The 19799-nt window shown below is 47.0% G+C and overlaps 4 protein-coding genes across 4 annotated transcripts; 2 read left to right on the forward strand and 2 right to left on the reverse strand.

Moving 5' to 3' along the window:
• Positions 1–1264: 1264 nt before the first annotated feature.
• Positions 1265–3049, reverse strand: UA08_00990 (hypothetical protein; the record flags this gene model as incomplete). Its single annotated transcript, XM_020260857.1, has 4 exons — positions 1265–1474; positions 1551–2350; positions 2414–2601; positions 2751–3049. The coding sequence occupies 4 exons, from the start codon at positions 3047–3049 to the stop codon at positions 1265–1267; spliced, it is 1497 nt and encodes a 498-aa protein (XP_020124587.1).
• Positions 3050–3821: 772 nt separating this feature from the next.
• Positions 3822–5743, reverse strand: UA08_00991 (hypothetical protein; the record flags this gene model as incomplete). Its single annotated transcript, XM_020260858.1, has 6 exons — positions 3822–3932; positions 3985–4074; positions 4130–4580; positions 4670–4899; positions 4967–5332; positions 5465–5743. 6 exons carry the CDS (start codon positions 5741–5743, stop codon positions 3822–3824), a joined length of 1527 nt encoding a protein of 508 aa, XP_020124586.1.
• A 2369-nt stretch (positions 5744–8112) lies between these two features.
• UA08_00992 (hypothetical protein) lies at positions 8113–9735 on the forward strand (the record flags this gene model as incomplete). Its single annotated transcript, XM_020260859.1, has 1 exon — positions 8113–9735. One exon carries the CDS (start codon positions 8113–8115, stop codon positions 9733–9735), a length of 1623 nt encoding a protein of 540 aa, XP_020124585.1.
• A 1530-nt stretch (positions 9736–11265) lies between these two features.
• Positions 11266–19381, forward strand: UA08_00993 (hypothetical protein; the record flags this gene model as incomplete). Its single annotated transcript, XM_020260860.1, has 3 exons — positions 11266–11874; positions 11931–18902; positions 18971–19381. The coding sequence occupies 3 exons, from the start codon at positions 11266–11268 to the stop codon at positions 19379–19381; spliced, it is 7992 nt and encodes a 2663-aa protein (XP_020124584.1).
• Positions 19382–19799: the final 418 nt, after the last annotated feature.

Here is a 19799-nt window from a genome sequence, read left to right on the forward strand (position 1 = left end):
AAACTCGGCTTCGTTATATGTATATGATACCCTCTTAACTTGCACGACAGGCATACTATACGCTTGCTTCGTCCTGATTGTATGATAGGAACAAGCAAGAAAAAAGAAAACAATATATGAAACAATGAAATGCGAACCCCCTCCGTCATTAAAGGGGTAATTCAGTAAACCCTTGGAGAACGATGAGCAAGCGACATTCCAGTCCTTAATTCACGCGTAATCAGCGCGCAACAAGGGATGCCGAATTATCCATCCGAGCCACATATACCTACCTCCAGGGAAGTTCTTTTGACAGGAACAGAATATTTTCTTTGATATTTTTGAAATTAAACTAACGAACCTAGAAGGATTTGATCAGTGACTCTATATCCATATACACATCTGAACCACTGCTACTCGGCGACTTCAGTACTTGGAAAATCAGACAGGGGAGATATTAAAAAAAAGGACAATCGACAATGCATTTTACAAGTTCATCACTTTCTCTATTCATTGCCTCGGCCCTTCTCACTTCGACCATTCACGCCCAACTTCTCCCGTCTCTAGCATCTCCAACCCAAGCACCAGCCCAGACGAAAAGGGGCCCATGGAAATGCGATCTTGCACAGGACGGCTCTGGAATACCGCAACAGCCGTATTGTTGTGATGAGAATGCGATTAGTCGACGTTTTCAAGATGGGAGAATTCTGGGCGTTACTAATTGTATGTTGCCCTTGTTTTCCTCTTTCTCTCGTTTTTAAGATTAGGATGGAAATGGATACTGATTGCAATGATTAATGTCTAGGCACAGCTGTTCCAGCGGATCAGAACGTGCAGTGCGCACACGCGGCGGATGTTTGGTGCTGTTATGAACTGGTATGTTGATATTCGTTTCCTTCAGGCGTATGCATGGATGTTGCTGTCACATGTGGTTATCGAGCTATGAGGACGTGTAAGGCTAATTATTTCTGGCAGAACACCGACGATGCGAGCCAGAATGCGGGTGACGGATGGGTTTGTACAAGTGTGGCTGAATGGAGGCCATCCAGTTGATCTGTTTAAGCTAGATGTCAGGTTATACATACGGCGGCTTTTGACATGGATTATGTAAAATTTAGATGACTGGTGACGACTGGGTGTTTGTTATAACGAGTCACTTCGTTTTGTGTATTTTTGAAGTTGTTATCTGTATGTGTATACATGTCACTGCATTTCTTGTGGTTGTCACACCTCGAAGAATTGGGATTTCATTTTTTTCACATTGGTATAAATTCAAAAATACACATTAATCTCTCAACCCCTTTTGATATACTCGCACCCTGAAGTTTCGGGGTTTGACGAACCAGAAGTTCTCAGTCTCCCATTTACTCTCCCCGGAAGGAGATGCAGAAGAAGCCATGACAAAATCAAACCTGTCTACAAGTACGGGAATCAATTTTGACATTTCCAATATCGAAATGTGCCGTCCAATGCAGGTTCGTGAACCGAGTCCAAACTATCAGTCACCGTCAGTTAGCTAGATAGTAATCAAAGGTAGAGTAAAAGCTCTTCTCAAAGCCAGAAGAACTTACCGGCATATACATATCATTCATAGTCTTGAGCTTCGCCTCGTCTTGCTCAATCCATCGCTCCGGACAGAACTCAGTCGGGTTTGTGAAGACGTCTTTATTATAATGCGAAACCCAGCTATTTATGCCTAGGATAGTCCCTTCGGGGAAATGCACTCCATTCAGCTCAACTCCCCCTTCTGGGACAACACGCCACAGTGGAAGCCCGGTAGCAGAATGCATGCGTAGGGCCTCTTTCATAACTGCCTGAAAGTAAGGGAGATCCTGACTCTCGTGGAACGTGACGCGGTCACTGAGTCTACCGGCTTTTCTCGCCGCGTCGAACTCGGCTCGTAATTTTTGTACCACACGAGGGGTCTTGATCAGATGGTAGATTATAGACGAAAGACTGATTGCTGTCGTGTCAAATCCGGCTCCCATGTTACTACGTGCAAGCATGATCAAGTGGTAATCCGAGACCTTTTCTGGGTTCTGGAGCTGCGCTCGAATCATCTTTGTCATGAAGGGCTCTCGCGATGTGGTCCCATCTTCGCCTTGATTGACGATTGTACTGCCAATGCCATCTGGTTCCTGCGTTTTTTCTGCTAGGTCTTTCTGTTGCTGTTGCTTATGGTTTGTAATCTTCTCTCTCGCAAAACTCGCTAAAAAATTGCGTCCACTGGCCCCAGATGTTGTTAGATAACTGTTGATTTTGTATAAGAGTGAATGCCATTCGGAATATATTCCTGATAATGATGCAAAGCCAGGGATCGAATCAACCGCGCGGATTACGCCTTCAATGTCTTCGCCACTGTCTAAGAACCCTGATTGTGTTTGTTAGGCTGACGATTTCAAAAAGGAAAAACCGACGTGCAAGATATACATACCTAATCTCTCCCCGAAAGTGATGCATCCAATAACGTCAAATGCATAGCACTGCATCCAGTGTCCGAGATCAATCTCTTCATTCGTTTGCGAAAACTCAGACAATCGATCAACGAATAGGTCAATACAGCGATTCACAAATGGCTCATAGCTCATTAACGAAGTAAGCGAGTAGAGGCCTGCAAATAGCCTTTTCGTCTCGGCTAGAAGGCAGACAAAAAATTATTAGTACGTTTGTTATCCATTCACGGTACCAAGTGCAAACAACCATGTCGTCTGACATTCTTATCAGCAAATAAACTCCACTGGTTCGGATTTGGATGTCTCCATCCATCGTACCAATCCGACTTGGTAAACTTGGACCCGAGCCCATAGATCTTCTTGATGGCTTCGGTACCGCTGCAACTATACCAGCCGGGAGCGATGCGGACAATGGAGCCAAACTCGTTATGAAGATCGATATTTTCCTTCTCAAAATGGCCCTGCGATAGCCGGTACAGATACCATGCCCGAGTGAAACGTGTCCAGAAGGGACCCGGTATGTGACGCAGAGGAGATGCTAGTTGTCGGTAGACGAAGAACAGAATCCAGGCTGCGAAAGCTGCGCTGAGTGCGTATAGAACTAGTCCACCCGACATGTTGTGAGTTTACTGAAAGATGAGAAATGATGCATTAGCCGGTAGTTTTTATATTCTTTCAGCACTGTCCAGGTTTTATATCGATACATACAGATGAATGGGAAGCGGCTTGTGCGATTAGTTGCACACACCGTACCTTGGTACAGTATGTAGTACTGTACTAGTTCAGCCGTAGATCTTTCTAGGGAAGTATCAAAAATGATGCGTTATTTGATAGCGTTTCCACTGTCAGCATCCAGAGTTTAGTTACAACTACGAGTAAGACTAATCTAACTAGTTCAGCTAATTACGGCTGATGGTGTCTTCTCAATGCCGAAGACCCGAGGTCCAATCCTAGGGTTGTTTCTCCCCAATACATAACGTGGACTGAGCGACTTAGCTACTTCCGAGAGAGATTTCTAGGTCATATGAAATTCCTACTTCATATAGTTAAATAATATTGCCAAAATCATATATGCCAACCTCTATGCGCACATATTATAGGAAATGAAATAACTAGTGAGGTCTGAAACAAAAAGGTGTGCAGGTTTCAGCTAATACCTTCGTGAATAGACTTGTTCTTATCTAGAAAATCATGCTTAGTATTATAACGAGCTGTGGATCGATCAATGGATTTGTGTCGTAGCAAAGGGCATTTAGGGTTTAGGGTTTAACCCGCGCTTGTACCTTTTAAGTTACACCTTGAGAGAGAGCCCCAAAACGAAAATCGCATTCACTCATTAGTTCCCTCAGAACAGTGAAGAAAGCATCATATTCATAAATTTGAACTAAGTCAAGACTGTCGTTCGGTGTTGGCACGCTTTCTGATTTTGACGTCTATCCCTTGAGGCTGGAAAAACCAGAAGTTCTCCAATCTATACCGCTTTGGATCCAGTAGCTTGAACTGTAGCGTATCAGTAAGATTTTCGATGATGGGATCAATTCAGTAGACATACCTCGTAATTCAAAAGCAATGTAGGGATCAATTTCTTGATTTCCAACACTGCGACGTGCTTCCCTAGACATACTCGTCTTCCTGCTCCGAACTGTGATAAAAAATGATATCAGCATGCGTTTCTCAGCAATCAAAGAAATACATACCGTCAGAATACTCTGTTCAAGCTTCTTCCGTTGCTGTTCGTCCTCACAAAGCCAGCGATCAGGGTTCCATTCATCGGCATCCTCGCCAAATGTTGGTCGATGTCGGTTTGTCACATACGGACTCATTCCAACCACAGTCCCCTCTGGAAGGTAATGTGCGCCTATAGTAATGCCGCCATGTGGAACAACACGTTCAAAGGGCAAACAGAACGGTGGATGCAACCTCACTGCCTCGTTGATGCATGCGTCTAAGTATGGCAAATCACTGACTTGGCCCCAGTCAGGAATCGGATGCTTAAGACCACGAGTCTGCTCTGTCTCCTTTAATTCGTTATGAAGTCGCTCCAGGGTATGAGGGTGCGCCAAGAGATTGTACCAGATAGCTCGTAGGATGGCTGCCGTCGAGTCAGAGCCTGCAAAGACATTGGAAAAAGTCCATGCCATGACAGACCTTTGGAATTCCTCGAAAAACACTAATTAGCACTGCAATATATTCAAGGTTTTGGTGTTGCTCAATGTATATCGAAGCTGGATCCATACCATGGTGGGATGGATGGGTTATTTTGCTGAAGCTCCAAAAATCGAGACAGCATGTCCTTTTCATGAAGCTTCTTATTCCTATACACGTTGCCCTTCTCTTCCATTAATTTCTGCCGTTCCTCAATAAATCCGCGTACTATTCGTAAGATTGAAAATCCACCAGGGGGCGTGAATATGTTGACCCAGGAATTCTTGTTCCAGATTTCGTCAAACCATGGAATTTGCGTCATCTACAATAGCAGCAGCCGTGAGTAAAATTTCTTTTCGTATTCTTAGTTGCACTTGTTTCGAACTTACTGGAGCAGCAGCCTTGAAATAGTTCCATATAGAAAGCAGCATGCCATTCACATCCTTTCCGTGTTCTAGAAACCCATAACGCTTAGACAGCGTCAACGTTCCCATCACATCGAAAGAATAATACTGTAACCAGTCGGCCAAGTCAAAGGTTTTCCCCGTCTGAACGAAACGGGCGTCAAATTGCTCCAAAAGTACTTCTAATGTACGGGTCACAAAGGGTTCAAGCGTAAGGACGTTTGACAGTGAAAACAACGGAGCAATTGGACTCTTGATTTGCTTGAGGATGGCTTCATCTCTGGTGTTGAAAACAGCTGGTAGAGACTTGCCTTTACCGGTGTATGGCATTAGGGCTCGATAGAACTGGCCCTGGATTTCTCTTTTACATCAGATTTTCAATGTTACAGTTTTATGTTCCATGAGGCGCAAAAACACATGAAGCACAGCAATCTTGTCACAATACTATTGACATGAAAGCAGGCCAATGACACCAACACATACCTTGGGAAATCCAGGTCTCATTGGATAGATGACAGGGATACAGGCTGGGTCTGCAACAGACACCATATTCGGGCCGAAGCGCACAACGTCGCCATATTTGCGGTGTAAGTCTTGATGGATCTCATGAGATCGTCCGGTCTTAACCCAATTGACGCGTGGCAGGTTTGAGATTCGCCCCCAGAAAGGACCAGGGATGCTCCCAAGTTTCCGGAATGTATAGACGAGATATACTGTCAAGAGCCCGATGGCTGCTATGAGGCTAATTTGTATAGTTGCCATCATGAATGTGTCAATTCTTAGATTAGACGTTCATAGTTAGTAACCCACCCCTCACGAAGAGTTTGATATGGACGATGTCCAAATACCCTACCGTGTCAGTGAGCTTTAAATACGACAGCTGTAACCCGGTGTTTTCTTTTCTATTGGACTGGGTATCTGGCATGGGCCTTAGCGACGGCGGCCAGACCCGGTCCCGGCTGGACGTTGTTCAACGAGTCTTTCCACGCTATTTAACAAACTTTGAGAGCTAATGCCAACTACGTAGCCCATAAAGGGCAGATTATTGCGTATAATTGGTGTCCGATTGTCCGTTCACACTAGTATAAGTTCCGAGACTCCACCTACCTTGACCTAAATAGAAGGTTGAAGAACAATCCTGTCGACTTTTGCCCGACATGGACGCCTGCATGCATGCATGAAATTGACAGTGGAGTACGGATCCAGCACGAATAGTGCCTAGTACTGCTAGTACGTATTATATCTGATCTAAGGTATGCAAACATGCACTCTGACTCTGTACACCTCTGACCAAGTTGGCGTAATTTTCAATAATCCTTCAAACGTTCACCGCCATGAAAGAAATAGATTGATTGACATGCAACTGGCATGACGGATTTAAGACACGGAAAACAGTCGGAGATCGGTCAAGCTAGTCTACGTAGCAGCTTGGAAATGCTTACTCCCTTACGACATACTTGGTGGGTAACGTGCTGTGGGCCACTCGCTCAATGATACATGATTCAGTGGCCTCAAGAGTCAAAACCAACCTCAGGATTCGTGCACTGGAAAAAATTGCCTACCTCGCATCGTCCTGCAGTGGATAGATAATTATGAATGGCTTATTGACGCGGGACCTTGGAGCCGGCTTATCCGACTTAGGGTTAGGGTTAAGAAGGTTATCGCCATCAGCGCCACGATTGATACTGGCAGCATTCATTCTTCCTTTTCGAAAAGAGCATCAACGGTAGATAGGGAATGTCCCGGGACGGAGGAAGACAAGGATTGAAAATACCTCAGAGACATAAAAGGGTTCTCTACTTTGTATCCACCGAGTCATTAACAGTCTCTATTTTCTAGGTTGATGCTGCGTGGAACTGCCTCGACAGAAAGGGACTTGCTAACCAAGGATCCTTTTACAAACCAGGACGACAGTTCCTTTCATGTTGGGCAAAATTGATGTCGGCGATATCAGAGAAAGAATCGATTGATCAGCACGCGCCTGGGAAATGCCTCCATTGTTCGAGTTCTGATCGTCTGCTGAGCTTTTCTTTGTCTCATCTCTTGTAATCTCATAGAAGCGTCTGCCTTTGTTCAATAGTCCTTTTGAGTTTTGCCATCTCCGGCCAGATAATAAAGTACCATGTTCAATGGCCACATAACAAAGATCGCGATTGAAAGAAGTAACCCCAATCTTGAGATATCTAATGTAGAACGTCGTAAAAACCCACGATCCATCCGAGCCGATGACGATCGTTGGGAACAGCCGCAGCGACAAATAGCATTGCAAAGGCTTCTAGGGTTGCTTCTCAAAATTACCAGCCATGCGATCGACATGTGAGACTTCATGATAACTCCAGTAAGCCCATGTCGATCTAAAGACAGATGCTTGAGCCTTGCAGTTTTCTTTTTTTTCTCTCTCGGTGCCGCACTAAGCCTTCTGAGGAGGGGCGCATCCACTACGTGTTTAGTAACTAGTACCAATTTACCTTTAACTAGACTTTGGTTTTTACCTAGGTAGTACGCTATTAAAGCTGCAAGCACTGGATGTTCTCTGCATCGTTGCGTCAGTGGTACTATGTACGAAGTGGCCCTTGCGAGGCCCTTGCAAGAATCAAGGCGTGGCGCAGGGCTATCTCCCCTATCCTCCAAGGCTCCAATGTCTTTGACTGTTAGTGTCTCATGATCAGTATTCAGGTGGTGGATCTGATGGTACTCATTGGTTTCTAGCCGTGTTGTCAAAATCGCCTGTTAGGGCTAGAGACATCCGCTGCACATATTGCATATCCATAATAGAATCCAATTAATTCAACGTGTTCTCTGCATGACGCTAAGCCAGGCCCAGAAAATAAGCAGAAAAAAGTATACTAGCATCAGATGATCTATGAATGCAATATCTAGTGGGGATAGCAGGCGGGACTAGCAAAATTATGGACGACTCGAGACCGTAGCCACCCAACCTTATACCTAGGTAGCGATACACACAACGGATTATTTCAATGTGTATTGTATATCATAATATCTATACTACCCAGTATAGTGATTTGGTTTCGGAAGAGTCTAACTACACTCATCGAAATTCTAGCTGAGATCTACGAGCAGGTTTCCCAGAGAAGCACCAAAAAAAAAAAAAAAAAAAAAAAAAAAAAACCATGACGACGCAAACCGATTATGACTACGTTATCTGTGGAGGTGGCCATGCAGGCTGCGTTCTGGCTTCACGCCTGTCCCAAGCCGGCCACAGTGTAATTCTGATCGAAGCCGGACCCGAAGATTACAGCGAGCAGATTATGAGCGCTACGGGGGCCCCGCATCTTCTTGGATCTTCGTTCGAATACAATGTCTACACGACGAAGCAGCCGGGGTTTGGGGACCGATCAGTCCCGAATCACGGAGGAAAGCTGCTGTCGGGCTCTACAGGAGTGAACTTTGGATTATGGACTCGCGGCCACTCAGTCGACTACGATGTATGGGCCGAGGCTGTAGGCGATGAGCGCTGGAGTTACAAGAATATGCTCCCTTATTTCAAAAAGGTAGAAACCCATTATGACCCCAATGGCAATCCCGCGCTGCATGGCTTTACTGGGCCCATTTCGACAACTGCCGGAGCTCGCACATACCCACTGAGGGAGACTATCAGAACTGCATTCGCATCCGCCGGTCTGGAGTACAATCCTGACACTAATAGCGGCAATCCACTCGGCTTTGGAAAATTCACGGAGAATTGGAGAAACGGACAGCGGCAGCCCGCAGGCAAAGCATATGACTTGTCACGGGCGGTCGTTTTAACTGACAGCGTCGTCGCGTGCATCCTCTTTGAAGGAGATGAGCAAAAGACGGCAGTGGGAGTAAGCTTGACCAATGGGTCCCAGTACAGAGCCGAGAAGGAGGTGATCGTTAGCTGTGGAGCACTCAAAACTCCGCAGCTTCTGATGCTATCAGGGATCGGGCCGGAGAGCGAACTCTCGAAGCACAACATCAAGCCCATTGCGAAGTTGCCTGTGGGTGAGAATTTCCACGACCATGTTGCCGCTTCGATCTTTTGGAAGCTCAAGGATCCGGAAAGGGGTCTTTCTCTGGGCTCGCCGCTCTTCAACAAACCAGAATTCCGGCATGGCAATCCAATGGAATGGATTGCCACCATCACAACTCCACGTGAGAAGCTCGTCACTGCAGCTGCGGCAGACAAGATCGACGCACAAGATCCCTATTTGAGCAAGGGGCCTCGAGCTAATGCTGAAGTCTTTGTATGTTACGGCCCAATTGGCAGCTATGGCTCGGGGTTTCATCTTGTGCCGGATGGCACTGTCATTGCCACGCCCACGGTTCTGCTGCTACCGACTAGCCGTGGGAAGCTGGCATTGGCTGATACTAATCCTCTGTCAAATCCTATTCTCGATGCGCACTATCTGCAAACCGAGACCGACCGCGAGGCCATGCGGACTGGTGTTCGGCTATGCCTGAAGATCATGGAGACAGAAGCTGCCCGAGAGATCGTCGAAGGAGAAATTCCCCCTCCCGGCTATCCTACGATCAGCAGTACTTCTACCAATGCTGAGATCGACAGACGTGTTGGTATCATGGGGAATACTTTCTTCCAAAACGCTGGTACGGCATCCATGGGTGCGGTCGTCGACACTCAGTGCCGTGTCAAAGGCGTCAATAATTTACGTGTATGTGATGCTAGTGTAATTCCGACGCCTATTGCTGGGCATTACCAAGCACCGATGTATGCTTTTGCTGAAGCAGCTGCCGATATCATTCTCGGTGAATGAATGAAGATCCATATGGCCACCTAGGCACTAGGTAGCTCTTGATATCTTTTCAATATCATGTATACTAGATTCTACATAGGGATGCTGAATGTAAAACCAATCCACTCCACTTCAGCTTGAGAATGTATAGAATGTCGGACATAAGGGAATCGAATAAACTTTGACACGTTCACATGTTAATGTCCCGCTTCTCTTCGTGGCCAAGAGTGCCAACTTTCACATAAGTCTCTGCATTACCTTCAAGCTATAGATTTAGCAGCAACTTACAGCCGTCTGAGCGTTTATTAGTAGCCGTTTTTTATAGTATGTACGAGCGCCTGGGTTTTGGAGTACATGGAATACAGTGTATGCAATTAGATCCACTACTTGCAGCTGAGTTGTTCACTAGCGTTGAGAGAAGAATCCTGCCAGCTGGGTATCTTGGAACAGACAGGCATTTCCCCTCAATCGTCTTTTTTCCAACCTGCCGGTGTACCAGAAATAGGGAAAGATCATTACACCACGAGCACAGTAGTCCGGATGATCGCCGGCGTAGAGTACATAGCCTGCTCTATTTTTGAGCACGACAGGCAATGCTTGCCTGTATGCTGGACTGGGGTATGCAGGACCGCCCGTATGCATGGATGCATACATTGGCGTCTAGCGTTTGCCACCATCTGAGAAAATAAATGAATAAATAGACGACAAATACCCTCCGAAGGATTAACAATCCTTCGATACGAAGTGCGTTTCAAACAATGTACATCAGAATGACAGAAGACAAAGAACAGTCAATGCATTTCGGCATTTTGCGGACTCGTGGTGGGCCATCAGTGCGCACCGCGTAGCTGGTTCAATAGTGGATGTATACTTAAGAACGCAGTACTATAGAACGCAGCTGTCATGCAGAAACCTTGTTTGGCAGGGTAAGCTTTGGCTCTCGTGGCTATGTTGGTGCCTCCTGGGGTTCTACTCATATATACTTGGGGGAGTTTGCCAGCTACGAGGAGGCCAATTTTCACCAAGCAATAGATCGAGCCGGAAAATAAACCTAAGCGAGAGAGAGAGCCAGGACCCCCCCGGCGGCCTTAATAAAGTTTAAATATATAGATGAATGAACATCGAATACGTAGTAAATTACTAGGCCTCCGGTTAGCGTGTATGTATGCTTGTATCGTTAGCATAGCCCTAAAATGCCAACATTCCCGCCGGGGCGGTACCGGGGCACGCAGAAAGGAGCCAACGGCCGAGCCCTTGCGCACACTAAAGCCCAAGTGCATCTTTCAGTTTCACAGAAGTTCTAGTCTGCATGACTAGTCTCTCAAATATACACTAAATATTCCCCATCTGGGCCAATGGAACACCGCGCTCCATTAGAAATCAATAATCAAGGCGAACGGAACTCCCGCCTCATACGAATTCTTTGTCGAGAAATAACGGTTCAAATATGAAATGTTAGGCCCAGGAAGCCGTAGGAAGTCCTGCTAGAGTACGGCATGTGCCCCTATACCATTACCAAATGAGCAATCGCCTGGTGATATCGCGTTAGACATGAACTTTGTACCTTTCGTTGTCTTCGGGCCGCAAACCGAGTTACCAGGCCAAGCATGCATCTCTCGCCTGCGACATGACCTTCTACACGCACCAGAATTGGCTTCGTTCCGGGATGCCGTGCGAGGCTTGCCTGATTTGTGGCCATTGCTTTTGGAAATTGAGCCCGGAATAGAGCAAAGCAACGGGCTTGAAGCGTTTACGAGACTGCGGAAATGGCTCGATACAGGGGTTCTGCAAGAAGATGCAGCCGATATCTCATCCCTAAATGCCCTGCTGTCTCCATTGACCGTCATCCTGCATACGGTACAATATGCGAAATGGATATTGCGGACTGGACAGCAAGATCCACCCGCAAAGAGCGTCTCTGCGTATGGCATGGAAGGGATGTGCACGGGTTTCCTGACAGCAATTGCTGCAGCTCTGTCAAATAGCGTGCAGGAATTCAGTCGCCATGCCTCAGTTGCTTTACGGTTAGCGGCCTGCATCGGCGCTATTGTTGATTTGAATGGAGGATGCGAGGATCCGAGTGAGATAATGCAGGCTGTGGTTGTCCAGTGGGACACGGAAATGTTAGGCCTCCTCCAGACCATGGCTTATCACCCAAAGGTACCTTCACCGCGTTCTAGCTAGTAAGGACTTGATTGCTCAACATGCTATTTTAGGCGTATATATCGGTTATAAGGGATGCAAGGAGTGCAACTGTGGTGGTTCCTCACTCGGAGATAGCGCCAATAACGCAGAAGCTGTCTTCACACGGTCTGAAAACAATTCCACTTCCCCTTTTAGGCCGTCACCATCACCCATCAAATTCCGACGTGGCCAAAAAACTGATGGATCTCGCCCGGTTAAGGCCTGATCTACAGTTTCCCGATGCTTCAAAGCTTCGCACACCACTAAGGATTGACGGGGATTACGGAGCTGATAATCAAGAATGCATACTGCATGAATTTGCAATCAAGTCTTCGTTGATGGAACAGCTCAATTGGCAGGCAAGAATTACCGCTGCATTATCACAGTTCAAAGACGAAGGCTGCGAAAATCTATTGATTACAACATTCGGGCTTACCAATTTTCTTCCTCGTGCGACAAATGGATGGCAGCTTGTTGGGAAGAAGGTGCAACTTTGCGAGGAAGCGCACCAACTTCGCCTACGTCTGCTGTCATCTAAGTTATCAGAATCCGAGCTAAGCACACAACTTACACCTCCAAATCTCAACTTACAAAATGGGATTGCCGTCGTAGGCATGGCCGGTCGTTTTCCTGGCGCCGACTCCTTGGACGAGTTCTGGACTTTGGTGAAGGATGGGACTTCAATGCTCTCCGAGATCCCTGCGAATCGCTTCAAAGTCGGCCAACTGCGTCGATCATCAAGCGATACTCGCTTCTGGGGCAACTTTATGCGTGACCCAGATGCATTTGACCGGCAATTCTTTAAGATTTCCTCCCGAGAGGCAACTTCAATGGACCCTCAGCAGCGACTGCTATTGCAGGTTGCCTACGAGGCAATGCAGTCAGCACAATATTTTGACGGGAATAATAAATCCCGCGAGTTTGGCTGCTATGTCGGTGTTGGCTCAGTGGATTATGAAGGCAATATATACTCGCACCAACCTACCGCATATTCTGCGGTTGGGTCACTGAGAGCGTTCTTGAGTGGCAGGATATCGCATCATTTTGGCTGGACTGGTCCATCTATCACGTATGACACAGCCTGTTCATCCTCACTAGTGGCTTTGCACTCTGCATGTAAAGCACTTTTGACCGGTGAATGCAATGGAGCTCTGGCAGGCGGTGTTAATGTCATCACCAGCCCGGCTTTGTACCAGAATCTCGGGGCTGCCTCATTCCTTAGCCCAACGGGTGCCTCGAAGGCATTTGATGCCGCGGCAGACGGATATTGCCGTGGAGAGGGCTGTGGTCTTGTTGTTCTCAAAAGGCTCAGTGATGCGATAGACGATGGTGATCCAATTCTTAGTGTAATACCTGGTTCTGCAATAAACCAAAGTGACAACAGCGTGTCAATCACCGTGCCGCATTCGGAATCGCAGAGCTCTCTTTACCGCAAAGTCCTGGCACAATCTGGTCTAAAACCATCGGATATCTCATATGTTGAGGCTCACGGTACGGGGACACCGGTTGGTGACCCTATTGAGTGCCAGAGCATCCGCAACGTGTTCGGTGATGCAAACCGAAGTACAAAGCTCCATATAGGCTCCGTGAAAGCAAATATCGGACACCTCGAGGCTGCCTCTGGAGTTGCAGCCCTTATAAAATCCGTTATGATGATTCAGAACAAAGTAATAACCAAGCAGCCCAATTTTGTCTCTTTAAACCCCCGGATTCCTCCTCTAGAACCGGACAATATGGCTATTACCACTGCTACAATTCCTTGGGACTCTGACTTTCGTGCTATATGCATCAACAACTATGGTGCCTCTGGAACGAATGGGGCGTTGGTGGTTTGTGAGCCCCCAACACGGCATATGGAACGCGCCGTACGTCAACGGATTCCACCCTCATTCTCCAAGCACCTTATCTCTATCTGTGCAAATTCGGCCTCTAGTCTTCAAGAATACTGTTCGTCGTTGCAGAAACATGTCCTATCTGCTGTTGAAGCTGAATTGCCCGACTATGCTTTCAACCTGGCACACCAGCAGGATTACACTCTGAAATACCGTAGATCCGCCATAGTTGAGTCAATAGACCAGCTCCATTCTTTACTTTCCGCTTGGAAAGCGGATGGCAGTAAAACTATTCAACAAACGCCGAATTCATCAAAGCCCATAGTGCTTTGCTTTGGAGGACATTCCGGCCAGACCATCGGCTTGGACAAAACTATATACGAATCTGTGGCGGTCTTCCGCTTCCATCTCGACAACGTCTGCGAAACGCTAAGTGAGATTAATGGGATTTCAATATTCCCTCACATACATAGCATAGACCCAATTGAGGACGAAGTGGTTCTCAATTGCTCTTTGTTTGCTGTTCAATACGCTTCAGCAATGTGCTGGATCGACTCTGGAGTTGTCGTTGACACTGTTATTGGCCACAGCTTCGGCCAAATAGCGGCACTGTGCATTTCTGGCGTTCTATCATTGAAGGATGCTTTGAGCTATGTTTCTGGACGGGCAGCCCTTTTTGAGAGAAACTGGAGTGCTGAAAAGGGTGCCATGATTGCCGTCAGGGCCGACTCGGATGCTGTTCTACGCCTCATTGGGGACATTTCCGAGAAACTTGAGATTGCCTGTTACAACAGCCCTACAGACGTTGTTGTTACTGGCTCAACAATTGGCATCGAGACACTTGAGATAGCGGCAACGAGAGCAGGCATACAAGCCCAAAGACTCAACACAAATAGAGCGTTCCATTCTAGGCTCATGGATGACGCGCTGCCGGAGTTAGCAAAGCTTGCATGCGAATTGACGTTCAATAGCCCTAAAATACGCATCGAGACTTGTACAGAAGGTAACAGCTGGCCGACCTTCGACGCTGATCGATTACTAGCGCATTCTCGTCAACCTGTTTACTTTAAGGACGCTGTACAACGTATCCAGCAGAGGCTTGGAACTTGCGTTTGGCTAGAAGCAGGTTCCAAGTCTGGCGTGACAAAACTCGTATCGAAATGCGTGCGCAATGATTACAGCCTAGTTCCAGAGCACGTTTTCTTACCTGTTGATTTGTCGGTCGGAAAATCCGAGAATTCTCTAATCCAGACAACTTTCAAGTTCCACGATGCCGGATATCACATAGATTACTGGCTCTATCATCGTCGCCAGAGACATCTTTTCAAGCATATCAACTTACCTCCTTATCAGTTTGATAAATCACGATATTGGCTCGACTTCAAAGACTTTCTGGACAGTAATGACTCCCAGGAAGCGATTGATACAACTGTTCATAACCCGAGAATTCTCCAATTTCTCGAACATCGCGATACAGCACAAGAGAGCGTTGCCGTGTTTGCGGTGAACGTAGGATCCGACAGCTTCCAGGCTGCTGTCAGTGGACATGCTGTTATGGGAAATGGTCTCTGTCCAGCATCGCTGTATATCGAATTGGCTGCCCAAGCAGCTGGTCATTTGAATCATCTTTCAGCCGTGTCTCTCCCTCAAGTGACAGACCTTCGCATTCTGGCACCATTAGGCCTAGATAAGAGACACACGGTAAAATACGTACTGAGGCGACTGCATTCAGCGGATGCAAACTGGAGCTTTACCCTGATCAGCCTTGGAGAAAACCGAGAAACGCATCACGCTTCTGGCACCATAAGACTTCGAGACGTCGTCGATCAAGATCTCCACACAAGGCGAGAAACGCTTGAACATTTTGTGGGAGTTGGCCGATGTAATACACTACTCGAAGACAAACGGTCAGACACAATTCAAGGATCAATTGTGTACAAAGTATTCGACAGGGTGGTGAATTACAAGCAATACTACCAGGGAGTTCGACAAGTTTCTTCCATGGGCGCTGAAACTGCAGGTGTTGTCGCCATGCCTGAATCATCGGTTCAAATTTTTGCAGACGAGACTATCTGCGCACCGCTGATCATGGACAATTTTCTGCAAGTTGCTGGAATACATGTCAACTGTCTTCGGGATGTTTCCAAGGATGAGTTGTACATTTGTACATCGGTCAATGAAATGCAGATCTTCGCGACGATGGAACAGAGTGCTATAGGGCCGCAGTCTTGGCTGGTGTATGTCTACACGAAGACACATGGAGAGAAGGTTCTTGAAAGTGATATCCTAGCCTTTGACCAGGATAGTGGCTCCTTGTCTATGGCCCTTCAGGGAGTCACATTCTCACGAGTGAATATCTCCTCCTTGGCGAGGACTCTTCGTGCTGCCAATCCAAAGACTGATGAATTAACCTCGACTCCTGGGCCATATAAGCCAGATATCACCCGGCCTGCAAATCCTATCCGATCAGACAGACTGACCGCTGGAAAGCCAAAGCCTGCTAGATTGCAGATGCAACATATCCACGAGACGCCCAAAATATCCTCTGAGCAGGTGAAAGGGATTTTGAGCAGTATTACAGATGTACCGGTTGAGCAGATCAATGACAACGATACGTTGGACGCTCTTGGAATTGACTCGTTAATGACAACCGAGCTCGTATCAGAGATCAAGAGAGTCATGCATATTGACATCTCCCCCAATGAATCAGGACTATACTCCACAGTCTCAGCATTGTCCAATTACCTATTGACCAAATCGGTTCCTTCTACGTCTTACTCGGTGGCATCTACACCCACAGACCTTTACTTCATGGAGGTAAATGGATTCCTAAGCAAAATAGTGGACATACCCGTGCACGAAATCAACAATGAGTCCACTATGGACGAACTTGGGATTGACTCGCTCATGGAAATGGAAGTCCTATCCGAGATTCAGACAGCTTTCGGAGTCAACATCCCTTCAACTCAATTCCGCCAGCTGTCAGTGGCAGATTTATCAGAACTTCTGCATGCGGATCAGAAATCAAGAACTCCACCAAGAAGAAATCCCCCGAGCAGCGTTTCTGCTGATGACACGGTTGCTCTCACGCCATTTACTGTGGTCAGTAGCACATTTCCTTCGACAAATAATGGCTCGCCACTTGCCACTTTCCATGACGGGAATGAGACCACGATCTCGCATGGATCAATAATTGGGGAGCCTGCGAGCGATATTCATAAAGTCTTTGCAGCTATCAAAGATGATTTTGATGTCTTTGCAGCCGAGACACAGCTTGCTGGATTCTACTCCAATGTATATCCCCTGCAGCTGAAATTGGTCACGGCATATATCATCAACGCGTTTGATAAAATGGGCTGTTCTCTTGCATCCGTTCCTGAGGGGGCAATGATTCCAGTAATTTCGCATGTTCCAAAGCATGATAAGGTGGTCCGGCAACTCTACAATATCCTGGAGGCTGCAGGCATTATCTATCGATCGGACGATCGTAGCTACAAGCGAACACGGCAGACTGTCAATACCGACTCGTCAACTCAGGCACTCCTCGGAGATATTCTGAACAATTTTCCACAGCATTCGGATGAACACAGGCTCCTGAGCGTCACAGGACCGCATCTGGCAGAATGCTTGCGTGGGACAACCGATGCTATCAATTTGATCTTTGGCAGTCGAGAAAGTAAAGAACTATTGAGCAGCGTCTACCTGAACGCGCCAATGTTTGCCACTGGTACTAAGCTTCTCTGCGAATTCCTGACCAAACTCGCACCCTCATTACGCAGCGCCAACAATCCCATACGCATTTTGGAAATCGGCGCTGGCACCGGCGGCACGACGAGAAATGTCATTTCGACTCTAGAACTCTCCAAAGTCCCCTTTGAATATACCTTCAGTGACATTTCAGCGTCATTAGTGGCTGCAGCAAAAAAAACCTTCGCATCGTGCAAGCAGATGAGTTTCACAACACTAGACATCGAGAAAGAACCTAGCCCAGACCTGATGAACAAGTACGACATTGTGATCTCGACAAATTGTATTCACGCCACGAAAGACCTGACAGTCACAACGGCAAATATACGCAAATTGCTGAACGACGCTGGTATCCTCTGTTTGATTGAGTTGACTCGGAATCTGTTCTGGTTCGATTTGGTGTTTGGTCTGTTGGAAGGATGGTGGCTGTTCAACGACGGACGAAAGCATGCACTGGCATCAGAATCTTTCTGGAAAGAGAGTCTGCTGCATGCAGGATATGGCCATGTGGATTGGACTCAGAGCAATAGCAAGGAATCCGAGCTTTTGCGCCTGATTGTCGCACATAATAAAGCGGTTCCAGTGCCATCTTCACATGCGTCTATTGAGAATGCCCAAACAAATCATTCTTCATCATTTAACTCACTGAAGAATGGAGAACCTTCGCGAAGTCCGTCCCCGTTCGGACATCATGGTTCAGTCATCCTCTTGACTGGGGCAACAGGCAATCTGGGAACACATCTACTTCAGAGTCTATTAAACCGTGAAGAAGTTTCGCAAGTAATTTGCTTGAATCGCCTTACGAGACAGGATCCAGCGACACGACAGGCCGACGCACTCAAAAGTCGAGGAATCCAAATTCCTTCAAACTGGTGGTCCAGTCGAATCCGAATCTTCGAGACCAAAACAGAAAGTGCAAATCTCGGCTTGGAGCCTGATGCGTACCAGTATCTATGCAACAACACAACGCATATAGTGCACAATGCTTGGCCCATGAGTTTCCGACGACCACTATCATCTTTCGAACCCCAGTTCAAGGTCATGGAGAACCTGCAGCAGCTTGCTCGCGATATTCGAATTGTGCAGCGAGCAAAGGGCCTTACTTCTCTTCCACGGCTTCTCTTCATTTCTTCCATTGGCGTAGTTGGCCATCATCCCGCCATACTAAAGCATGAGCCTGTACCAGAGGCGCCGGTACCAAGTGACGGCTCTTCCAGTCTAGAAATGGGATACGCAAGGGCAAAACTGCAGTGTGAACAGATGATCCAGAACGACGCTTCTTCTGAAGATTCAATGGAATCCTGCTTTGCGCGTATTGGCCAAATGACAGGGACTCGAGAGCATGGAATATGGAACTCTGATGAACATTTCCCCGCATTGCTCAAGGCATCGCAAGATATCGGTGCATTGCCTAGATTAGAAGGGGTAAGCCAAACTAGCGAAGTCCTATTCGTATGCAAGCAATGAAACAACCAAAACCTAACCGAAAACAGAGCGCATCCTGGCTCCCCGTCGACGTCGCCGCAGCAGCAGTCAGCGACATTTTACTTGATCCTCGACCGCCTCATCTCGTCTACCACATTGAGAATCCGGCTCGGCAGCCCTGGAGCGAGATAATAGAGCAACTTGCCCAGCCCATACTCGGTGACGGTGCCGCGACGATACCGTATAATGAGTGGCTGGCACGCGTGAAAGCCGCACAAACACATGTATCCCACAGCCCGATTCAGAGTCTTCTTGACCTTTTCGAGAGAGACTTTACACGCATGGACTGCGGTGGTGTAGTGTTGGATACGTCTCTGGCTCAGAGTGTGTCGCCGTCGTTGCGCGAGGCGACTGCGGTGGATGCGAAGACTATCTCGCTTTATGTGTCGAATTGGAAGCGGATGAAGTTTTTGCAGTGATTCCAGCCTGCTTAGGCTGGGTATATATGTGTTTTATGTGATTGGATTGATCTTTGAATAACCTCAATGTGTTGTTTCCTTTCATTAAAATGCCACGGTAGAACATCTGGCTAGAGGGTAACTGATTAGACGACAGTTGCAGTGCTGACAAGCTGACTCTTCGAATATACATACAGTGTAGATGAAATGCCAATATTACATGTATAAGATCCCAAAGCACGCCCGAAATAACCACCCCCTCCCAAAAAAAACCAGCCGATGTAAAATGCAGTCGCTGTAGTCAGATATGCACCCACGCGTTCAGTTTGCTCGCTGATTTCCATACCCTGTTCACTAGAATCAAAGCACATTAAAAGGCGATGCGCTTTTGACCCGTAACGATATCATGTACTTGCTGTTGGACCCTTGCGAATTTCAT

This window comes from Talaromyces atroroseus (assembly GCF_001907595.1).
Source record: "Talaromyces atroroseus strain IBT 11181 chromosome Unknown scaffold_0, whole genome shotgun sequence".
In the NCBI taxonomy this organism is placed as follows: domain Eukaryota; kingdom Fungi; phylum Ascomycota; class Eurotiomycetes; order Eurotiales; family Trichocomaceae; genus Talaromyces; species Talaromyces atroroseus.